We start from the raw sequence: 24,076 nt of genomic DNA, 5'->3' as shown, positions 1-24,076 counted from the left end.
AGAGGCTGCTGAAATGTTACCCTTCATAGCAATTAATAGGACAAATGGAAGTAAGGTCAACTTACGACCACAACTGAACCCAACTGCTAAGCAAGACTGTTGCTAAGTGAGGTTGGCCTCATTTTATGGCCATACCACAATTGTTAAGTGAATCACTGCAGTTGTTAAATTAGTAACACGGTTGTTAAATGAATCTGGCTTCCCCACTGCCTTTGCTTGTCAGAAGGTCACAAAAGGTGATTACATGACCCCAGGACCCTGCAACCGTCATACACACATGCCAGTTGCCAAGCGTCTGACCCTGCAACTGTCATACACACATGCCAGTTGCCAAGCGCCTGAAGTTTGATCACATGATCTCCATGTGTATGTCTCCATATATGTATGTCCCAGAATTAAGTGATCACCTTTCACGACCTTCTGACTGGGGAAGCCATGGATGTTAAGTGTGAAAAATGGTCATAAGTCACTTTTTTCAGTGCCGTTATAACTTCAGACAGTCACTAAATGAATGGTTCTAAGTTGAGAACTCCTTGTACTTTGCTGCTCTTAGGCAGAACTAATTTCATGGGTTCTGTCCATTATACTCTGGGCTGGGCTGGGCTAGAAATAGGCAAAGCAACTGTGTTCCTTCCATATTTTATTTCTGAGTACAGTTCTGTTTCTCACCTACCTTTTCATGTAGGGCCTTCTACAAGAATCAAATTCCAATCCATCAGCACCTCAAATTTGGCAACAGTGGTTAACAGGCACTAAATAGGGCATAGGCATATTTGGGGGTAATATTGAAAAACTGAGGAGGATTAAATGTGGTCAGCATCTGGATGAAAAACCACAGCTTTCGGCTAAATTGGGAAGCTAAAAAAAATTGCTGAAGATAACAGTGGAACAACAATTTTCTATGGTTGCTAACAATATTACATAGATTTGTCCCTGAAATCCCCTGGAGCTGACCTTGACTCAAAGAAGATTTTATCTTATTAAATAGATACATAGTTCAGAACAAGCAGATATTATATTTCAGAAGAGCAGTTGTATGTGCTGACATATTACCATACCCATCCAGCGATAAGGCCATTAAAATACCTAATACTAGAGATCTCCAGATCTTGCTGGGCGATGCCCATTCATAGGAACACATGAAGCAAACGCCAAGGCAACCTACTGAATCAGATCAAAAATCAATCTAGTCTGTCTTCTCAAGCAGAACATACACTGGAGAGCCCTGTAGATAAATAAATTTTGGTGATGGTTTTCTAAAAGAGAATTTGCGAATAGATATATCAACCCCCATTAGAAAAGAATATTGGTAGCTCATGGTTGAACTATGGGATCCTTGGTACTCTCTGAGTTTGGTTGTTTCTTACAGATATTTTCATTACCAAGCTAGGTAACATCATCAGTGCTAGTAGGGAATGGGGTTTGCTTTCACAAATGCTCAGAAACCCATGGGTTAATTCATTTTTTTCCTTAGATAAGCATTTCTTTTCTTTAGAAGAATTTCATAAGTGCAACTAATGGCATTGCGCCTTGAAAATACACTGCACTCAGTACAGCCTGGAAGCCGTACCTGCCATTATTCAAACATTGGGGTGGAGGTAGGGAGCCAGCATGCTGGAGGGATTTCTGGGAGTTGAAGTCCACACATCTTAAAGTTGCTGAGATTGAGAAACGCTGCTCTGGAGGATACCACAGCTCAGATAATGTTGGTTTAGCTCTTGCTACACAGGAGGGGCACCACCTCTGCCCTACAGCTGCCATTTCAAAACAAAGAACAGAAAGCACAGGCAGCAAGTCTTGGGAATTCTTTCCAGCTCTTTTACTAGCAGTCGCCATAGGAGGTATTTATATTTTTTCCTGTGTAACAAAACAGTGTGGCCTATTTGCACATGGACGTGTTTTTCCTGTTCCCTCACATTGCTCGATTTATAACTTTATGCATGTACAGTGAATACAGGAAAGACTGCCCATGCTCCACCCTGGGTAGTGTGAATGGGGAGGAGGAAGGGGGGGCATCTCCCTCTGCCCTAGGGATGTATTGGGAGATTCTTTTTCTTGTTTTCTTCTTTTTTTCTCCCTTCAGCTTCTGGCCAGATTCAACACTTTTCAAAAAGTCAATCTTTTTTCCAGTTGGCCATCTTCTCACCCTATGCCAAATTTTTTCCAATTCTGTTTTGTTTCAAAGAATTATCCCTGCTGATGGACTGGGTCTCAAGACCCTTTTCACAATTCCGTTCCAAGATTTTGTTGGGTTGGAAAGAAGCAATACACATGTAGCCAGTTACAAAAAGCACCGCTTTGTATGTAGTCATTTTATTGTAGGTCTGATGGATACATGGAAAAAATTTCAAAGGTCAGGAAAAAACGCAGCACACAAAGAACAATAAAAACAAGAGCAAACCTGAGACAGACCATATGCATAAAAGAAACAGAACAAGTCAATGACCATCAAGGTCAGTAGCCTATTGAGAGGCTAGCTGGCTTTGTGTTGTAACAAAAAGTCTGTAAACAAACAACCAAATTCTGAGAGCACCCAGGACTCCATAATTCAACTTTAAGCTATGTATATTATCTTATACTGACAAAAACTATTTTCATCCCAAAGGTGCTTTTTCAAAAGGCAGCTGGACTTTCTTGGTCCTTTTCCTTGAAAACCCAGAGATACAACTGGATTTTGTTTTTTCTAGAAGAAGTTTCACTTCTCATCCAAGAAGCATCCTCAGTTCTGAGTGAATGCTGGGGAATGGAATCAGAACTGAGAATGCTTCTTGGATGAGAAGTGAAATGTCTTCAAGAAAAAACAAAGTGAAGTTGCCTTTTGAAAAAGCACCTCTGGGACAACCATAAGGTGGATGATTGAGAATCTCCAGAGACAAGTCTGCCTGCCTGTTTATAGAATGGTTGCCTACAATATTTAACATCTGAATACACACCAATGCTTCCATGTAAGCTGGAAGTCATTCTACATTGGCTTCTTGTAGATTTGCTGGTCAAGACATGGACAAGCAATGTTAGAAATAATGAAAAATCAAGACTTCCATGAGCAGAATTTGAACATTATGCTATCAAAGATGATGGCTCCTTTGAGAAAATGATTCTTATAAAAGTCTTAGATTGAGAGTGAGAGACAGAGGGTATATTCTATAGCAGGGGTGTCAAACTCATGGTCCATGGGCTAGATGCGTCACCCGCTGGCCACTCCCACCCCTGGTTTAGCAAAGGGAGAAAAAGTTGTAATATGTCACATGACGACAATGTGTCATTCCGAGTTTGACACCCCTGGTCTATAGTCCACAGCCATGGGACAATTATCTTCTACTCTCCCCCTCTCGCTCATTTTAGGCTGGCTGTCCAAATGCAAGGATATGAACATGACTGACCAATTGATTGTCTAAATGAGTTAGAATTAAGAACTCTTACTTCTTTTATTAACCACACATATTATCAACACTTCAGAAATTTCAACTTAAAAAACCCAAACTGAGAATCTCTAAGTGGCGGTCAGAAAATATAAAGGAAAGAAACCTTAGGGTTTTTGATGCCCCTGATGAATCATCTTTATTTGCCCTCTGGTAAAGTATCTACTCAGCAAGATGAATCCAGTCAATTTAAAAATATTTTCAAGGCAAGCACAAACATATAGTTTTATCCCTGAGGACTGGGCAGAAGAAATGTACATTCTTTCCTTTGCTAACTACTGTCAGGTTTAATCAACCTGAGTAGCTATTTTTGTAAGCAATTACTAACTATGCTGCAACTCTTATCATTGTATTATATTTTAACTCATTTCTTTAAAACAAAGTCAGCTTGGCTGCCCCTTCAGTTACTAGACATCCAAAATATTTCCTTAGCTTTGAAATAATGTTTTAATTTTGGAGCATAGTTTAAAGTGTAAAAAAGTTTAACTGCATTACATTAAGATAGCTTTCATTTTACACACTCAGAAACCCTTTTCTCAGCAAAGAAAACGGTTCCTTTAATTCTATAGTTCATGCCCAAGAGGCTAACCTCCATTTAATTTACTATCAATTCTCTGTCTCCTTACTTATTCTAAGCCAGTCTTTCTCAATCTCAACTTTAGGATGAGTGGACATAAATTCCAAGAATTTAGTCACCTAAATTGGGGCTTAGGAATTCTGGGAATTGAAGTCCACTCATCTTAAAGTTGCTGGACTGAGAAATACTCTCTGGACGGTCTTGGTTTATGGACTCATTAGTACTAGGCATTTTCACTTCCAAACTTCAGTCATTCTGTGCAAAAGAGGCATTTCCTTAACAACTATAGACTATAATGCTTTTCTTGGCAGCTGTATGTATTTAATTTTTAGTGTTGTGATTGCAGTTTACTTTTTAATTGATTTTATGATTGCTTACCACCCTGAGTCACATGTCTGAGATGGGCAGTCATATAAACTGAATAAGTACACTTTAAAAACTCTGACAGATGGTCAAAAATAGTTTCATTCTGACAAGCCTGGAACATCAGCCAAGAAGTCTCACATTGCCTGTCTCTGAGATCATAAAGGTGAATACCAGAATGCAAAGGAAAAGGGTCATATGTTACACCCTGAAAGAAAACAACTGTGGTCACATAAAAACTGCTTTCATACCTTCCATTAAGCCCTGGTTTGTTTACTGTACCTATAGTTTATTTACCAACCCTCAAATGTTCACAGTATTTTTACCTAATACACTACATCAAAGTCAATGTTAAAGTTCAATACATCTTGTGATCTAGGTCTTGGAAACAGAATCTGGGGAAACAAATACTTTACAGGTCTTTGGAAAATCTATTATTGAAGATATGCGGACTTCAGCTACTACTGCTCTATGGTGGCACGCTGGTTAGTATGTAGTGTTGCAGGCCAACTCTGCTGACTGCCAGCAGTTTGATCTTGAACAGATCAAGGTTGACTTAGCCCTCCATCCTGCTGGGATTAAGTAAAATGAAGACCCAGATTGTTGGGGAGAAATAGAAAGATACTGTAAACTGGTTAGAGAGGACTATAAAGCACTATGAAGCAGTGTTATTGCTCTTGCTGCAAGTTGAAGCTTCATACCTTCAACTTGAAGTCCATACACCTTCAAGTGGTCAAATTTGAGAAACACTGGATTAGGGATTGGCCCATGAGTACCATATTATGTGCAACTTCCTCCCAAATAGTTTTAAAAATTAGATCATAGTATGCTGTGACTACCTGAATTTGTTTGATACTAATATTTCTAATTCCCATTTGCCAACCCAATCAAAACCTGTTAACCTTTCGATAAGTTGACATGTCCCTCCTTCTGCTTGCAGCTGCTTCTTCTAAATTGCATATAAACTAAGCAGAATATTTATATAATAAAGCCACCAGTTCCTACTTAGAGGAGAACTTAATACAGGAAATCAAAGCCACTTGGCCCAAATACTGCTTCACACTTCATTATATACACGGAAACTTTTCTAAATGGATTATGGTTGCACTATGTACTTCTCCTTTCCTAATGGTTGCCAGAATCTCAACATTTCCCAAATAGGTCTTACCTGGTTGCTGAAAGGACTCTTCATTGGTTAATGTGCTAGACAAGATGAGGATTAGTGCATCTTTAAACTGATCAAAGTGGACCTTTAAAAAAAGAAGAAGAAGGAACTATTAGTACATCTGGTATATTGTAGTACAAGGTGCCTTACCCCTACTTGGTGCCAAATTTGGCTTATTTCATCATGCAAACAATTCTGGAAGTCTCTTCTCCGAGTCTCAGAAACATTGGGAACTTCCCAAGGATTTTGCGCCCCCTCCGCCCTTCCAATCCATTCTGCCACTGGCTTTTCCAGCAACTCTACAACTCCAGCTTTTTCTTTTTTGTACAGTATTGTGCAGTCAAGGCTGAGCAACCTCTTCACTTTTTACTGTCCTGGTATTCACACAACAGCTGACTATGGAAGGGCCCTGTGGTTTATTCTGATTTGAAGTATACTTCCTCGGGCTTAAGCTGGCAAGGTGTAGGGCTTCACCCTACATACCGGTAGTAACCTGATTAAGGGTTTTTGTGCAAACATTGCTTGCCAATTCAATTGACTTTCTCTCTAAACTGAATGATCCCTTCTCTGCTTCTGGACATAATATTTCAACCACTACATTAGCCCTCCATGCAATATTTTATCACCAAACCTGAATTAACAAAACACAATAGCTGAGCTCATGCAGCATTCTCTGCTTCCTCTTTCCCCGCATCCTGTACAATCATATTGTGGCTTAAAGCAACAACCTGTTTCACACAACTTACTAAAACAATGGCTGACAAAACACCAAGCCCCCTTTTTAGCTTAGCGTAAGCTAAATTTGTATGGAGCCATTCTACAACTGCCATTTGTGCATGTGCCTACATGCACGCAAAGAGTGCCACCTCAATAAATACTTCAGAAACTGAACATATCACAAGAAGTAATTAAAAGCGTCTTGGGAATCAGCTCAATTAAATCTCATAGCAGTGGCCTCATTTATACATTAAGAGCTGCCATTCATCCTACCAATATTTCAAAATGCTGGTGTACTTAAAAGAAAGCAGTTTGCAGAGAGGAAGATTTTCCTGATTAAAAAAAAATACCTTGACATTTAAAATAAATGAGCTTGACTATAAGAGGACGGAGCTAGATTATGCAGGGCTCTGTGCACAGCACACTGTGCATTACAATTAATCATGGGGGAGGGAACTTGCAAGATCTAGTCATTTACTCATCCACAGCACTCTTTCACTAACTAAGAAGTGTAACACAACAGCACACTCGCCAACATTTAACAGAAGTAATCAGGTACTTTGGGTTTAAGATGCTGTTTACTTACTCTCAAATGTAGGTGCTACTAAACTGCCAAAATCTAAATACTCAAAGCACTAAGAACTTTTCAGAATTCCAATGAACAATTAAACCAAGGGTCATAGTTAGGATGTTAAATATTTCAAGGGGAAGTTCATAATTTTGAGCCCAGATGCTTTCATTGTTCACGAAATTTTGAACATGTTAATCTCCCTAACTGTTACATGCTTGGTCAAGTAGGCCAATGTTATGATCGCATTAATATTATTTCTGGAAATTTTACACAACATCTCAGCTTCAAAGTCAGGGCTCACCACAGGAAGAATTTTTTTTAAAAGTCCACTAACTCCACTAACATAAAAAGTTGGGTACACATATCATGATAAGCCAAAGTGTAGCCTGGTTTTGGTTTAGTATGTGGTATGAACCCAATATTGTGGTTTATAAATCATAGTTTATAGCTTACTATTTTAGGTGAAAAGATCTGTAATAACTTATTGGACTGCAGTTAAAACAAATTAAGGCTTGGCAATGAAGCCATTGTTTCATCACAATTTATTGAGTAAATCACATTTGCCTAAATTCACCAATATGCTAAGGCATACTATGGCTTGTTTTATTTAGGCGTATGTGCAGATTCATCCAGTAATCTTTAGTCCATGACTTCATTCTGTACTTAATCTGACTAAAAGCAGATTTCTAGGGTCATTCTCATCTCAATTTAATTTTCAAAAAAGAAAGTGGCAGAAAATAAACCCTGGGATGCCATGATGAAAAGCAAGAATTCTTTTACTGAACATTTTCATTTTCTGCAATATCTAATCAATAAAGAGAGATTATTTCATTAATTGCAATAGCCAGGAATCAATTAAAATAGCATATGAGGTCTCCATAAACAAACAGGAGACTTAACAATGATGATAAAGTTCAGTACAGTCAATCATAGAGAAAGAACAAATTGAAGTATATTATTTTCCTTTATCAACAAAACATTTATGCCTTAAAAGGAGATAGTTGAAATACAGTCAGCTAAAATCTTAGAAATGGCTCAGCATTTTTCCTACCACTTTTCCAAAACACTATCATTTCAATATAAGAGAATACTAGGGTTGGTTGCCTGACCAGTTAATTCTCTATAGCACAACCACCACAAAAGGTGGTTGTCTCAGAAAATTTATTCAAGCAATAGAAGCCATATATGATAAGCAAACGGCAAAAGTAATGATAGAGGGAGAATTTACAGACTCTATTAATATAAGAAAAGGCACAAGAGAAGGATGCCCATTATCACCTTTGTTATTTGTATTGACTTTGGAAGTGAATCGAAATATTAGAGAGGATCCAAATATAAAAGGAATGAAAATTAAGGAGGAGGAATTTAAACTGCAAGCCTTTGCGGATGATTTGGTTTTTATTCTGGAAGATCCTCTAGAAACAGCTTTAAAACTATTGGAAAAGATAGAGATGTATGGTGAGATGGAGGGTCTGAAAATAAACAAAGATAAAACAAAGATCTTGACAAAGAATATGTTACTAAAACAAAGAGATGAACTGGCAGACTTATTGAAAATTCAAGTTACGAATAAGGTTAAGTATTTGGGGATACATTTGACGTCAAGAGGTACTACATTGAAAGAGAATAACTATATTAAACTTAAACAACAGATAGCATCTGATTTGAAGAAATGGGAAAACTTACAATTGTCATTGATAGGTAGAATTTCAACAATCAAGATGAATATTTTACCCAGAATTTTATATTTGTTACAAACCATACCAATTAGACTTGGTAAAGATTATTTTGAAGAATTAAATAAAATTGTGTTGAAGTTTATATGGCAAGCAAGGTAAGAAAGCCAGAATAAAATTAAAACTTCTACAAGATGCTAGAATTAGAGGAGGATTTGGCCTTCCAAACTGGGAGTTGTACTACCAAGCTTCAAATTTAATGTGGGTTAAAGAATGGATAACATTAAAAAAGACCAGATTGTTGACATTAGAAAGACATGATTTATTACTGGGATGGCATGCTTTCCTGTGGTATAAGGGAACTAAATCGCAGGGCTATTTTAGAAGGCACTATATAAGGGAGTCTTTATGGTTGAATTGGGAGAAAATTAAGAGAAAATGTTATTTGAAAATCCCAGTCTGGTTATCAACTATTGAAGCCTTTTCTTATCCTATAATATATGAGAAGGAACAAACAGTTAGATATGGGGAAATATTAGATGAAAAGAGTGAACTTAAAACAATGCAAAAACTTGAAGAACAAGACATAAAGATGAATTGGTTTTCATATGGGCAAATACATTCAAGATATCTTATAGATTCTAAAATGGAGGGATTTTATGATAAATTGACTGATTTAGACAGGATCTTGACAGGTACTGATGAAAAAGTGATTAAAAAATTATACAGTTATTTGTTGGAAATTATATTAGAGGAGGAACAAGTTAAAGAAACGATGATTGTTTGGGGGAAGAATTTTGGATATGGGATTGATTTGGAGAAATGGGAAAAATTGTGGTCTCAAAATTATAAAATGACAATGTCAACAGCTTATAAAGAAAACTTGTATAAGATGTTTTACAGGTGGCATTTCCCCCCGACAAGAATTGCAAGAATGTTTAAGAACAAATCTGAAAAGTGCTGGAAATGTCATCAGATACCTGGCTCATACTACCATATGTGGTGGACTTGTGAGGATGCTAGAAAATATTGGACTAAAATTCGCATATGGTTGGAAAAAATGATAAAGGCACATATAGACTTGAAACCAGAGATTTTTTTATTGGGAATCTTACCTGATACATATAATAAAAATTTGAAGTATTTGATTGTAAATGTATTAACAGCGGCTAGGATTGTATTTGCTAAAAACTGGAAGAGTGAGAAAATTCCATCAGAGGAAGAAATTATTAAGAAAATATTGGATTGTGCTGAAATGAGTAAATTGACATTTGAAATTAGAGAACAAGAAGATAAACAATTTTATGAAGTTTGGGATCTTTTTTATCAATGGTTAGATAATAAAACATAATAATAGAACATTTAGACTTTATTAAGATAGATTTGGTATGATCTTACGATTCATAGCAAAACAAATTAAGTAAATCATAGTTATCTCGTTAAAGTATGAGTTAATAAAATTATAGATAAATGATTTCTTAGTGATGATATTGGGTTATACAATTATTGATTGATAATATGAGTTATTATGTAATATAATTATATTAGCGTTTAGGAAATGGATGCACACAAAAAAGTGGTAAACCAACTGATACACTGTTTGTAAATTTATGAAGAAGGATGATGTTTTTATGTTTTATGTTGTATGTCTTATGTTGTTTTGTTTGTTGTTAAAATAAAAATCTTTAAAAAAAAAGGTGGTTGTCTCTGTCATATATCAAAAGCATCTCAGAAACAACCGACTATAACAATCGTACAGAATAACTGTAGTATACATAACAACTAAAGTCATCCCAAACCCCTTAAATAAACCAAAGACCCAGTACAGTAAGCCCAGAAGCAAAAAAAGGAATCATCCGTAACATACACTGTAACAGTCACTATGTAGGACAGACAAGCAGAAGACTAGCACAGCATATCCATGAACACCAACTTGCAGTCAGAAGACCGGATGACAACTTCTTAATCTTACAACATGTGGGCAGACTCCACCATATTTTCAACTGGGAAACTGTGAGCATCCTAGGCCAACCTAAACTCAGGAATTCCTGGAGGCTTGACATTCAGACAAACCAGACATCAACAGACACACTGAAATAAACCACATTTACACATCATTAAAAAGAGACAATAAAAAAGCTAAGAAGGAAAAAAAGACCAGGCACATTCAGCAACTCATACCTAGATAAGGAGTAAGGCTAGACAAACAATCAAGAAGAAAGCAATGCTACCAATAAAGAAGAATATTTGTAGCTCGGGGTTAAAATGAGTGGTCCTTGGTGCTCTCTAAGCTTGCTTGTTTTCTTGCAGACATTTCATTACCCTAAAGCAATACTCTAATCAAGGAACCACGAAGAAGAAAACAACACTCCTACCACATTGGCAGGACATATTTCTGTATATAAACAGGGAGCAAACCAGAGGTGGTATTCAGCAGGTTCTGATCAGTTCTGGAGAACCGGTAGTGGGAATAGTTCGGAAAACCGGCAAATACTACCTCTGACTGGACATTTTACAGTATCCTTCCCCTGCCACGCCCACAAAGCCATGCCCACAGAACCAGTAGTAAAAAAATTTGAATCCCACTACTGGAGCAAACCTCACCTTCATCGCACTGATGAAGTTACCTAGTTGGGTAATGAAATGTCTATAAGCAAACAACCAAACCCAGAGAACATCAAGGACTCCACTATTTATTATGCAATTCGACTAAAATTTTAAGGTAATGTTAAAAAAGGAAAAGGAAAGTGGGTGAGAAGACGGAAGGGTATTTCGTTTGATGGAGCAGAAGTGAACGTTTCTCTGTTGGGGTTGAAATTCCTTCCCTGAAACTGCAGCTGCAAGCAGAACAGATGGCCAGGGTTTGGATCACATGAAGCAATTTTACCGTGACTGAAGCTCAAAGGGAAGATTAAGAGTGAATTTAAACCAACTTCAGAAGGGGTGGGGTGTGGAGAGGGGAACAATATCACAATTTGACAGGGCGAGCTGAGTGAAAAATGGATCAAAGTTGCCCAGCATAGGCTTTGTTGCTCCTAATCAAGACTCTAGCAATTGGATTCACTGTTATTTTTAACACTGGATTTTTGTATCAATTCTTTGCTGAAATATCCTTGGGTTCCTGGAATGTAGCCTGGCCCACATGGATGGATCACAATGCCTACCGTCCCTGTCCTATTGTTTCTTTTATTTTTCTTATCTGTACGCATTTCGTGTATTCATAACTATGTATATACTTATACCTATTATCTTGTAAGCGATTGACAAATCAAATAAATAAATAAAATAAAGACATGGGAGGAAAAAAAATTATACACAGGAACAGCGAGATGCTCTATTAAAAACTATGTGTCATCGTAACTTTGAATGGTCGCTAAACGAACTGTTATAAGTCAAGGACTACCTGTACTGGTGAACAAAGCTTCTAAACAAAAGCTCTAAAGTGGCTACATTCTATCCCAATATAGAGTTCAAGTGACACAAATAACCATGCATCAGTTTTTTCCCCAATTTGGTGTCTTCCGGTTCTCTTAAGACTAAAATTTTGCTAGTCCAATTTAGCCAAAAGATGCCACATCAGACATGATCACTGAGCAGCCTGTTCCAGACCACAGCAGGTTAAAATTTTAAGCACTGTAGCGTGGAAAGCAAAGACAGACCGAAGAAACATAAAATATTACATTTTTAATGTTCCTTTCAAAGTGTTTGTGATGTCAGTCCCTCTGGGGTTTCTGTAGTTTTAAAAAAAGCCCAGCTTCCACTTTGAGAGGCTCATTTTAAAAAATGTATGAATCAAAATTTACACAAGGTGATGTTGAGCTTATAAAGTAGAAAAAGGTAAAGAAAAAAAAAAGTTACAAGTAGTGTTTTCATGAGACCTAACTGAGCTATCCTTCTGGACCTGGCAGCATCAAAATCGAATAAATAAATAAAATCTCTCAATTCCACAGGTATGTTGGGAGTAAAATGTCCAGGACTCCCACCAGGCATAACAAAATTCCAGAGTATTAGACCCACCATATTTGGAGGAACTAAATTACAGAAAGTAACTAAAGTAGCTTCTGGAACTAAATTACACAAAGCTACTGCAGCATTTACCTTGTTGTTGAACCCAACAGCTGTTTGAGTAGACCTGTCTGAATTGCTGCATTCAGACAGACAAGGTGATATTGAATGTCCTCCTTTAACATATTCCAATAGTTCTAGAATGGTGTTTCTCAACCTTGGTGATTTTAAGATGTGTGGACTTCAGCTCCCAGAATTCCCATACTGCCAACATCTGGGAGTTGAAGTCCATGAATCTTAAAGTCATCAAGGTTGAGAAACACTGTTTTAGAACAGGGATTTTCAAGCTTTTTCAGGTTATGGGACCTGTTTGTTAAAAAAAGAACCCTCTGAAATCCAGATCAAGAGGCAAAGTTCTAGTGATAGAAAACTGATAATAAAGTAACAAACTCTTTCTTGTAAATTCAATATTAACATGGGAGTGAGGAACTCACCATAATTATTTTTGTGCTGCTAAATTAGATGCTCCCACCTCTTCTTTCACCTTCCTCTACCACCCTTTAGAAAACCTGGGCTGCTGAAGAAAGTGTTTGTTGGAGTTTGGGGACAACTAGGAAGTCATTTTGTGGGAAGAGTTGAGTGATAGAAAAGAAAGGCGGCAAATCCCTACATGTGGGCCTGGTGCTGTAGAGACAGTGTAAAGGCAAAAGCAGCATTGTGGTGAAAATAGAAGGGATGGCTGTCTGTGCATTTAAGATTTGAGAGTCCTCTCTGCCAGGCCCCTCGTAGGTTCCGTCCAGGTTTTAAGGTCCCCCTGAACCCAGTCTAGAAACCTCATTCTAGAGCATAAAGGCTCCACTAGATGCAATGGATGCATTCTGACCTCCAGGAGGGCAGTTCTGCTTCTGTAGGGCATGAGATTTTTTTACTTGGGGAAACCTGGTCAAAGGAAGAATGATTAGGAGAGGCTAAATCAGATAACTGACACGAATTAGAATTCAGGAGGAGCAGCAACCATGCAAAGTCTTGAATTGAATGGCAGTGTGGAAAAGAATGGTCGAAGGAAATCTAAAAATAACCCAAAATCAATTCAAGACTGGGAGGCTTAGATTCCCAGAAAATTTTTGCTCTAAAGCTGAATCAATGCAATCACTTAAAATAACTATGTTGCTGGAAGGAGTTATCAGATGATATCACAAGCCTCATTTAAAGCACAAGTACGAAAAAATACAGGCCTGGAAACCCAGGCATCTCACCCACATCATCTCTTGGGTGGAGGGAGCCCAAAGCTTTGACTTTAGTTCTGCAATGTGAGGGGCTTTAGAGGGAAACCAGGATGTGGGAGGGTATCAGCTTCTCCAAAAATTCACCAAAGGGTAGCAAATGTTTTCACTTGGGTGTTTCTCCAAGTGCAGAGGCACACAAGATGAATCAATCATCATTGGTTGCAACTCTGCCAGATCTGGGGCTCATTTCTGTTGCTACGCTACCTGATTTAAGACGATAGTGTAAGAGGCAGAAACAAAAAACACAGAAAATTGTCCCATCCACCAATTCTTCATTCCCCTCTATGTTACCTCGATGAGCCTCATGGCCCCAGAAGTCAAAAGAGATGGATTTTATTATGTACCTATCATGTACCTATTCATCTTTTTCATTAGAGGCCATTCAGGATGGTAAAGACGAAGAAAATTATAAAGGTGATAGTATTAGCAGGATGTCCTATATACCGAGAGTTCAGTTTGTTTCCACAACACTAGCTAGTGATAACAGATAATCAGAGTTGGAAGGGACCTTGTAGGTCATCTAGTCCAAGCAGGAGACCGTACACCATTTCTGACAAATGGCAGTCCAATCTCTTCTTGAAAGTCTCAAGTGATGAAGCTCCCACAACTTCTGAGGGCAAGCTGTTCCATTGGTTGATTGTTCTCACTGTCAGAAAGTTTCTCCTTATTTCCAGGTTAAATCTCTCCTTCTTCCATTTCCATCCATTATTCCTTGTCTGGCCTTCAGGTGCTCTAGAAAATAGCTTGATCCCTTCCTCCCTGTGGCAGCCCCTCAAATATTGGAAGACTGCTATCATGCCTCCCCTGGCCCTTCTCTTTACTAGACTAGCCAAGCCCAGTTCCTGCAACTGTTCGTTGTATGTTTTAGCCTCCAGTCCCCTAATCATCCTGGTTGCTCTTCTCTGTACTTTTTTTAAAGTCTCAACATCTTTTTTATAATGTGGTGAACAAAACTGGATGCAGTATTCTAGGTGTGGTCTTACTACTAATGCTTTATAAAATGGTATTAGTACTTCCCCTGATCTTGATTGTATCCATCTGTTAATACAACTTAGGACTGCATTAGCTTTTCTGGCTGCTGCTGCACACTGCTGGCTCATATTTAGCTGGTTGTCCACTAAGACTCCAAGATCCCTCTCACAGTTACTGCTATTGAGCCTGGTTTCACCCAGTCTATATGTGTACATTGAATAGTGCATTACATAGTGCTTCATTGAACTTCTGAGTGATGAGTTTTCTGAGTGCCAGGCGGCAAAAGGAAATAATATTGGAGATTCCATTTGAGAAGGAGGGTAATTCAGAGCCAGTGCCCTGATGAACACAATAAAGGCACTGTGAGCTGCTCATTATCCAACCCCCTCCTTTTCTGCACAGTGCAAATTCCCAGGTGCCCTTCGAGATACAGACTCTTCCCTCAGGGAGGATGGAGCCCTCCAATCCTCCCCCCTCCTTTCAGCAAGAAAGGATTTGTCCATTTTGAGCCAGAAAGCTCTTTTCTTGCTACTTCCCAGAGATTCACTTCTTAACATCACAGACCAAAACGAGAGTGGGATTAATTCCAAAGGAAGAGACAGAAAAGGGCTTTTGAGTGGAGCAAGGGTGGGCTTCATTTTCCTAAGGGAGATTTGGTTTAAGAATACAAAGGTGCAGGAGCATTCACACAAAGGACCAACCATGTATAAATTAGGGGCCCATAACACAATGGCCATAAAATTATACATTAAGGGGAAGGACTCGCCTTTCTTTTAAGTGCTTATTACGATAGATGGGGAGAGAAAAATAAGAAAATGTAGATGGAAGAAACACAAGAGAGAGAAAAAGAATACATTCAGGGAGATAAGAAAGCTGTTATCTCAGCCTTCCCCCGACTTGACATAATCCCCATGTGTTGCAGAACAACTCCCAGAATTCCCGGTCAGTATGATTATGTTAGCTAAGGTGCAAGGGAACTGTAGTCCAGGAAGGATGCCAGGTTGGGAGAGGAAGGTCTATTGTGTGAGTTGTGCTTCAGTGGGATTGCATTCACAAATAGCATCAGGTGGTTTCAAGAGAGTTGAAAAAGCAATAATGGCCTAAGCCTTTTCGACACCGAGTGCCCAAATCGGAATGCACGTACATCCCTGTGCAAGGGTGCATGCCGAGTGCCGGAAACCTGAAGACCAGCTGGCCATGCACACATGCCTGATTTTTGGCCATTTGGGGGCTATTTTCAGCCTGTTTTGGGGCTATTTTCAGGCCATTTTGGGCTGTTTGGGGGCCCAAAAAACGGCCCTGAAAATAGCCTGAAAAAGGTCTGTTTTTTGGCCATTTTTCAGGCTGTTTTCCGGCACTCTGGTGCCTGCGAAGACCAGCTGCCCGGGGCGCATGTGCATTCCAGAAACCAGAAAGCAGCTGGCAACAGCACACATGCGCACAGAGAGGGCTCTGCGTGTCACCTCTGGCAAGTGTGCCATAGGTTCGCCATCACCGCCCTCAGCCATTTCATGGGCAGCATGAAGCTTCCTAACAGAGAAACTTCCTAACAGTGAGAACAATTAACTAGTAGAACAGCTTGCCTTGAGAAATTGTGGGTGCTTCATCACTGGAGGTCTTTAAGAAGAGACTGGACAGCCCCATGTCTGAAATGATATCAGGTCTCCTGCTTGATCAGAGGGTTGGACTAGAACAGGGGTCCCCAACGCCCAGGCCATGGGCCCCTACCGGTTGTGGCCTACTTGGAATTGGGCTGCACGAGTGACTGGCTGGAGCATGCACATGCACAGCTCAGCTCACATAAGCGGCAAGCAAGCAGGTATTCACTCGTGTGCTCACTGCTTGAGCAAATCATGTTGCACGCATTGGCACCAGCCTACCACTCATGCAAGGGTTGTGTGCAGGTGCATGTGCACTGGCCTGCTGCTCCCACAGCCCAGTTCCCCCCTCCCCTCCCCCACAGCTGGGCCTCCAAGTTCCAAAGGTTGGGGACCGCTGGACAAGAAGACCTCCAATTTTTAATATAGCATAGCCACGTTTGGGGACCCCTGATCTATGAACTCAGTCACAATGGTACATGTATGGTGATGTTACGATTTGACGTGGCATGCTCTCTTTTTATCTCTGAACCTTTCCTTCTATTATTTCTACTTTGTTCTCTCTTTCCATTCCAATCTCCACTTTCCCTCCTCTGGATCCAAGAACACCCTGCAACTGATCCAGATTTTCCAAGGCTGGGGAAGACAGCTGTGCCCATCTACAGAGAGTATGTTAATCATAGAACAACAGAGTTGGAAGGGACCTTGGAGATTATCTAGTCTAACCCCTTGCTCGAGCAGGAGAGTTTATTCCAAATATTAGCCTCTACCTAGGATTGAACTTGCAGCCTCCTGATTGCGAGGCAAGAGCTCCACTCTAGGCCACCAGAGCTGTTCTTACCTGCCTAGGGAGACCGTCCTGCAGAAGGGTCTCCTGCAATGCTCCTGGAGCTACTTCTTCAAGGTGTAACACGTGGCAAAGTTCAGTCAGTTCGTCCTGCCCCAGACAGCCAGTGCCGGTGACATCAAAGCTGTCAAAGAGCTCTTTGAGATGGGCTTCGTACTGGTCCTGCTCAGCTTCATCCATCCCATAGCCCACCAAGCTTCACTGTTGAGGGTAGGGGAGAGGTGGAGGGAAGAAAAGAGAAGAAAGTCACAAAGAGAAATAGCAACACTCCTGGATGAATCCTAGAGGACAAGCAGCTGCAATTCTCGACTACAATCAAAAAGCAACCCCACATATTACATTTCAGACATAATACTAATCGGGACTTACACTCCCAACTATAAGTAAATTGTATTTTATGCAGTTCTAATCTCCATTTTCTTTGAGAAACCCGGCATATTTTCCTAAGCAATGGACTCTTCCACAGGCAAATGTGACTTTAGATATTATATTAAATCAAAAGCTGACCAAGCTATGGCTTGCAAAATTAGCTTTAAATGGTGATCATAGATCTTGGTTTGGCTGTCTCTCCCAACTCTGGCTTATCTAGGGCTATCCTTTCCAAAATATGTGTTAAATCCAATAATATAAGAAATTATAAATTCTTGTGGAAAACTGCAACTTTATGCTAGTCCACATTTTTGGTGGTAATTTAAGGTCTTAATAGACTTATCACAGTAGTATAACTTCTTAGGACCCAGATGTTTCTCTCTCTTAGGACCCAGATGTTTCTCTTTCTCTCTTTCTCCATATGCTAAGTGAACAATTATCACATCCACTTTACACTGAGGAGTGTATGGAAGCAATATATCTATAACACAGGCATTTTCTTCAATTTAAAGTTTTAAACAAATGTGTACATTTTCAGCCATCATTTAGAATATATAAAATTTATTGCCTGCAATGGTCCTAGGATGCAATGGGCTTAGTTAGATGGGTTTCAATTTAGCATGCTTTGTGAACGTAGCCATTGTAGCCCTTCAGCCATGTTTAAGTTTAATTTATGCAGTATTCCATAAATAAATACACCGTGACTTAGTGTGATATATAAACCAAAAGACCCCAAAGTTAAAAGATATATTTATAACAGATATGAATCAAATGCTTTAACAATACCTTCTCGTAGATATAAAACACAAAGTAAGACCAAATTATTACCCAGTGATAAACTGTTATGAAATGCTACTATAGCCAACTACAGCTAAAATCATTCTGTGACCTATATCCATCCTGGACAAAACCCCTTTATTGGATGATCAGCCTGCAAGTGATCTAACACCTACCTAAGTAATCCAGACTTTCAGATTAACTAAATTCACTGCCCCACAGTGAACACAAGTTCATATGCCTTCCTCCACACTTGTGAGATGAATTCACAACCAAACATATAAGATGTTTCTTCCCCCATATATATGAATCACTTAAAATACCCCCATAATAACATTTAAAAATGGTTTGTTGTCAGAGTTTTTTAGAATATTTTTTTATTGAACAAAAAAAGAAACATTTAAAAACATTGAACGTGGTGTAATCATTCTGACACACCTAATTGTCTTACATAATTGTTTCGTATGGTAAATAATACATATTTACATAGTATGTACATAATACTGTATATACATCAATATTAACAATTCTTAATTAATCCTAATGTATCCTTTTAATATCCTTATCTTATTTTGCTTTACATTTTGAGTCCTTCCTTCTTCCCAACCAGTGATAAAACTTTTCCCATACTTTATAATATTCAGATTCATCTTTATTTTTTAATTCCTGTGTTAATTTATCTATTTCTGCGCATGTCCATATCTTTTTAATTATCTCTATTTCATGTGGAATTTCCTTAAGCTTCCATTTTTTGAGCATAGGCTAGTCTTGCAGCCATAATCACATGTATTATTAGGTACATCATATCTTTATTATATCTCTCTATATTAATTCCCAGTAAAAAGAATTCCAGTTTATATTTGATTTTGATTTCACACATTTCCTCTAGTTGTTAGAGTTTTGAAGAATCTCACAAGCCACTTTTATAAATATAACACAGGAAAATTATCCAGGTTATTCTCTTGGTTTACTATCTGCATATTACTTTTAATTATTTAAATATCAGTTGATTTCTTTTGTATGTCCAGCGTATCCATGTAGCATCTTTATTTTGTAGCCTGTCATTTGTAAATCCACTTTCAAGATAGTTTGTATTCATTGATCATATCTCAAAGATAGTAATAAATGTTTAAGCTATTTTGCCATTATCACCCCTGACAGCAGTAGGAGCAGTTTATATAAAGCACTTATAATTAAAAACAGTACAAACACAGAATAAAATGGATGTAATTACACAATTATATTAACAATTATAAAGCCACAAAATAAAGAGCTTTAAATTAAAAGTTGCATGACAAGTTGTAACTCATAATATTATGCAGCACACAATATTACCAGTTTAATAAAGTCACCAGTTGTACAGAACCATGATAAACTGTATTGACTTCAGGATGGATATATATATCTTTGACCAAAAGTTTTGTAAAGATTTGTATCATCACTAAAACACTAAGCTAATTCTGATCCCACTATATATACTCTTCAATCATCAACACAAGTATATTTGGGCTGTATCCAACATGGATAGTTTTGAAAATGAAGGTAGATTTCTTAATAATTCTTCATTTGTTTCATGAACTCTTTCTCACATTTCTTGGCAATGTTTGGATTATCCCTTCTCATCCACTGCATGCCAAGTATTATTTTAGACATTTCCAGCCAGACAGCAAAAGCAAACACCTAATCAAGATCATTACTGTTGAACAATATTCGGCAGTTAATTGCCTTTTGGCTGGCTCTGCCTTCCTCCACTGCCAGTCTTATCTAAATTGCAGAGAAGCCAACCTCTTCAGAGGTCAATTTTATAATTCAGTTCATCTCCTGCAAAGTTTATCTTAACTGCCAACAGCAAAATGTGAAATGCCTCCATAATTTGCCCCCCCTCCCCACCTCCCACATATAATTTGGAGCAAAAGCATGCTTAAGAATGATAAGAAATCTCTTATCTTCCCGAATTCTCCTTTTAAAAACAAATTGCATTCTTTATGGCAGCCTCTGCCATAATTTAGAGTTGTCTGGTAGGAGTGAATGGTCACTCTCATGATATGGTTAGGGAGGACCACGCTAAGAATACTGCATCCGGTTCTGGCCACCACAATACAAAAAAGATGCTGGAAAGAGGACAAAGATTAGGGAGGGAGGGTAAAAAAGGGAGGGCAAAACATACAAAGAACTTTTACAGGAATTGGGTATCTCTAGTCTAATTAAAAGAAGGACTAGAGGGGACATAGCACTGTTCCAATATTTGAAGGGTCCTACAAAGATGAGGGGAATCAAACTATTTTCCAAAGCACCAAAAGACAAGGCAGGAAAAAAATGACCGGAAACTAACCAAGGAGAGAAGCAGCCTAGAACTAAGGAGGAATTTCTTGACAATTTCCTGACATCAACCAATGGAACAGTTTGCCTTCAGAAGTTGTAGGTGCTCCATCACTGGAGGCTTTCAAAAAGAGACTGGACAACCAGTAGTCTGGTTGGTAGGGTCTCCTGCTCGAGGAGGGGGTTGGACTAGAAGATCTCCAGGGTCCCTTCCTACTCTATTATTCTATGTTCTGTGTTCTAGGAGAAGAACGAGAGTTGCAGAAAGACAATCCTTTCCCTCATGTCTACCTTTGCACTGCACATAGATCAGTGAAATTTAGAGGGGTTAGACCATTTTTTAAAAATAAAATACGGACACTGACCACTCAAATATGTTACACTTTTTAAACTTTTTTTTAAAGAAGGAAAATATATTACTGTAATCTTGAGGTTTGTTGCTGTAATAAAGGGGTTCTGGCTTAATACCACAACTGAACTCCTGTCAAATATGAACAGTCTGGTCACTCTTTTGAGCTGTCAAAAACTCGCTAGAATAGAGAAATTATCTTTAAAAAAACATTAAAAATGTGAACTAAAAAAGGACAAAAACGCATAAAACTTTGAGTTTTGTTGATTCTGTAGGTTTATTTTGTTACAGACATGGTTATGACTTTATTCTATCTGTGTTAAGAAGAGCCGGAAGTCAATGCTTTTCTTTCTTTTTTCCCTTACACTTTTTCCTTTTCCTTCCCCCGCCCCCCTTACTGTCCCTTTACATTTATTTCTCTTTGTATTTTATATTTTGAGATACTAATAAAAATTTAAATACTAAGAAAGAGAGACATGAAAACAAGGCTGGAGGGCCTCTACTGGTCAGACAGGACAAGTGGGGGGCAGGAGTTGGGATACTCTAGTCCAGGGGTCTCCAACTTTGGCAACTTTTAAGATTTCTAGATTTCAACTCCCAGAATTCCTCAGCCAGCATTGGAAACCTCTGCTGTAGTCTATCGGAAATCAGATCCTATAGCCCTAGAATAAGAAAGAGCTGATTAGATAGGGCTGTATATGAACATGTGCCAATACACAGATGCATGCTTGGCTGTGTTACAGGCAGGAAATGCTAAGGAAGAGCCAATGGCGCTCTGACTCCAGATTTTCTACCTCTGCTTTGGGAAAAGCAAACAAAAAGATTCTGGGGGAAGACAAAGAGGATATTAGACAGCTTTATAAAAATGATAGGTGTGGAAAGGGGAGATGGGGCACTTTCCCTTTTTTTCATAATTACAGATCTCCAGGCATGCCAATCAAATGGGCTGGCACCCCATTCCAAATAGATGTAAGCAGCAATGTTTGCATAGATGCAGAACTGATGTCTAATGTATGTACGATATGCTTATTTAGGATTCACTGAATCTTGCTCAGTTCCCTAAATTTGCACAACACACTGTGAGATAACATAGTTGGCTGGTTTGTGGCTCAGGGTATCCTATAAAAGAGCCACTGGAGTTGGGCAGCCAATTAATGTAAATAATAATAATAAATCCGGCCAAAGTCTGGTCTTCATTATGACCCTTGATGGAATAATGTCCAGCTAGTTTGGAAAGTGATCAGATTGGCCATTCCCATCTCAGTGCCCACCATTGTCCCAGAGGTGGTATTCAATTTTTTTTACTACCGGTTCTGTGGGTGTGGCTTGGTGGGTGTGGCGTGACTTGGTGGGTGTGGCTTGGTGGGTGTGGCAGGGGAAGGATACTATAAAATCCCCATTTCCACCCCACCCCACTAACCTGCTTTCCAGCTCCATTCTCCTGTGCAGGGCAACAAAAGAAGACCCAGCCGATCAGCTGGGACTCGGGAGGCAGTAAATAGATGGGGGCAGAGCCAACCAGAGGTGGTATTTACCGCTTCTCCAAATTACCCAAAATTTCTGCTACCTGTTCTCCAGAACCTGTCAGAACTGGCTGAATACCACCTCTGCATTGTCCCCATTGGCCATATGTGTTAGAAATAGTGGAAGTTAAAATCTCAATTTATACAGAAGACATAATCTGAGAGAAAGCTGGCTTTCACAAAATCCATGGAATAGAAGAGCTTTACCTGCCTATTAGGCATAACAGCGAAGAAGTCGGACTATTAGCTACATACAGTACTCTACTCATAGGAGGGGGCGGCCTTGTGCAGAGTATATCAGTGAATACATAGTAAGTAAGCCCAGACAGGGGTAGAAACAGAAGAGTGGCAGATCTCCATATGTTCAGGACAAATGTATTTTAGTGCTAGGAACAAAGAGGCTGTCTTGATGATCTGCTAATAGACTTCCTAAAAGCGTCTATTTGCTATTATTTAGTTCCAGGCAAGTCACCTCTGAATTGAGCTCAGCTGCTGATGATTTCAAGGACACAGCCAGGATGTTATCTTAGCAACAGAACAGAAATAGTTTATGATTGCCTTCTGATTTGCTACTCCACAAGTGGATTTGACACAGCCCAGTAAATAAGCTATATATCATGGGTTAGAGACCACAATCTTATGAAATGAAGAATAAATAAAGGCCAAGTCTATGCAATGGAAGTATGATACAATAGAAAGGGAATAAGACACTTGATACAATAAACCAGTGTATTATGTGCATCCCAATTTAAAAGGTAGACAGTACAAGGAAAGTTGCTGTTTAATTATTCTCAGTATTTACTGCAACAAATTAAAATGATTGGACTTTCACAAAAGATAAAACAATGTGAAATTTCTAGATATATGAGAATGTTTGGGTCCTACCAATTATGCTGCCGTAAACAAACCAAATGAAGAAATTGGTTAGTGATGCAATCTTGGAAAACAGTATTTCATGTTAACCATTCTTGGTAAAAACATTTAGCATCAATTACACATAGAGAAATTCACCCAAAATGTACAGACAACTCCCAGTAATTAAAGACAGAATAAGCAACACTCATGAGGATCTTTGTCTCTGGGTATATCTCTATAATGCCTTGACACTATTTTCTTCATCTTAACTGTGTGCTAGATAATTTTATTTATTTATTTATTTTTAAAAGGTAGAAAAGTGCCCCATTCAGGCATCCTATTAGAAATGTCTATAACTAGAATCTGCTTTTCTCCTAAAGGGAAGTTTCAAGAATGTGGTGTTCCTCTTGCTTTCTTCTCCTAGGCTTCTCATCTTTCTCCACCGGTTTTATTTTACATGTGATTCATTAAATATTCATAGGCAACGCAGGGACAGAAAAGTACAAAGTTTCCATTTCAAGTCTTCATCAGAGCTATTTTTTGTCTTGCCTGGGAGCAAGGTCTTCTTATCCAGAAACAGAGCTAGGATATCTGTCATTCAGATGTTTTAGACTACGATTCCCAGAATCCCTTATCTAAAACAACCTATCTTGGGATTCTGGAAACTGCAATCCAGAATCTTTGGAGA

The 24,076-nt window shown here is 38.7% G+C and overlaps 1 protein-coding gene across 21 annotated transcripts in view; it reads right to left on the bottom strand.

Moving 5' to 3' along the window:
• NIN (ninein) overlaps window positions 1-24,076 on the bottom strand; it is a 109,608-nt gene that overhangs the window by 71,560 nt on the left and 13,972 nt on the right. For all 21 annotated transcript variants that reach the window (XM_087922463.1, XM_087922466.1, XM_087922468.1 and 18 more), the window contains exons 2-3: window positions 17,191-17,397; window positions 5,528-5,609 (exon numbers count right to left, since the gene is read on the bottom strand). In XM_087922463.1, the coding sequence (XP_087778589.1) occupies window positions 5,528-5,609; window positions 17,191-17,376 (268 nt within the window). In that variant the 5' untranslated portion in view covers window positions 17,377-17,397. The remainder of the gene's footprint in view (window positions 1-5,527; window positions 5,610-17,190; window positions 17,398-24,076) is intronic.

The sequence above is a fragment of the Pseudonaja textilis genome, chromosome 1 (genome assembly GCF_049901715.1).
Source record: "Pseudonaja textilis isolate UNSWEBS1 chromosome 1, rPseTex1.2, whole genome shotgun sequence".
Taxonomy (NCBI): domain Eukaryota; kingdom Metazoa; phylum Chordata; class Lepidosauria; order Squamata; family Elapidae; genus Pseudonaja; species Pseudonaja textilis.
The sequence above is the reverse complement of the archived record's forward strand: the minus strand, read 5'-3'. Positions and strand labels throughout refer to the sequence as shown.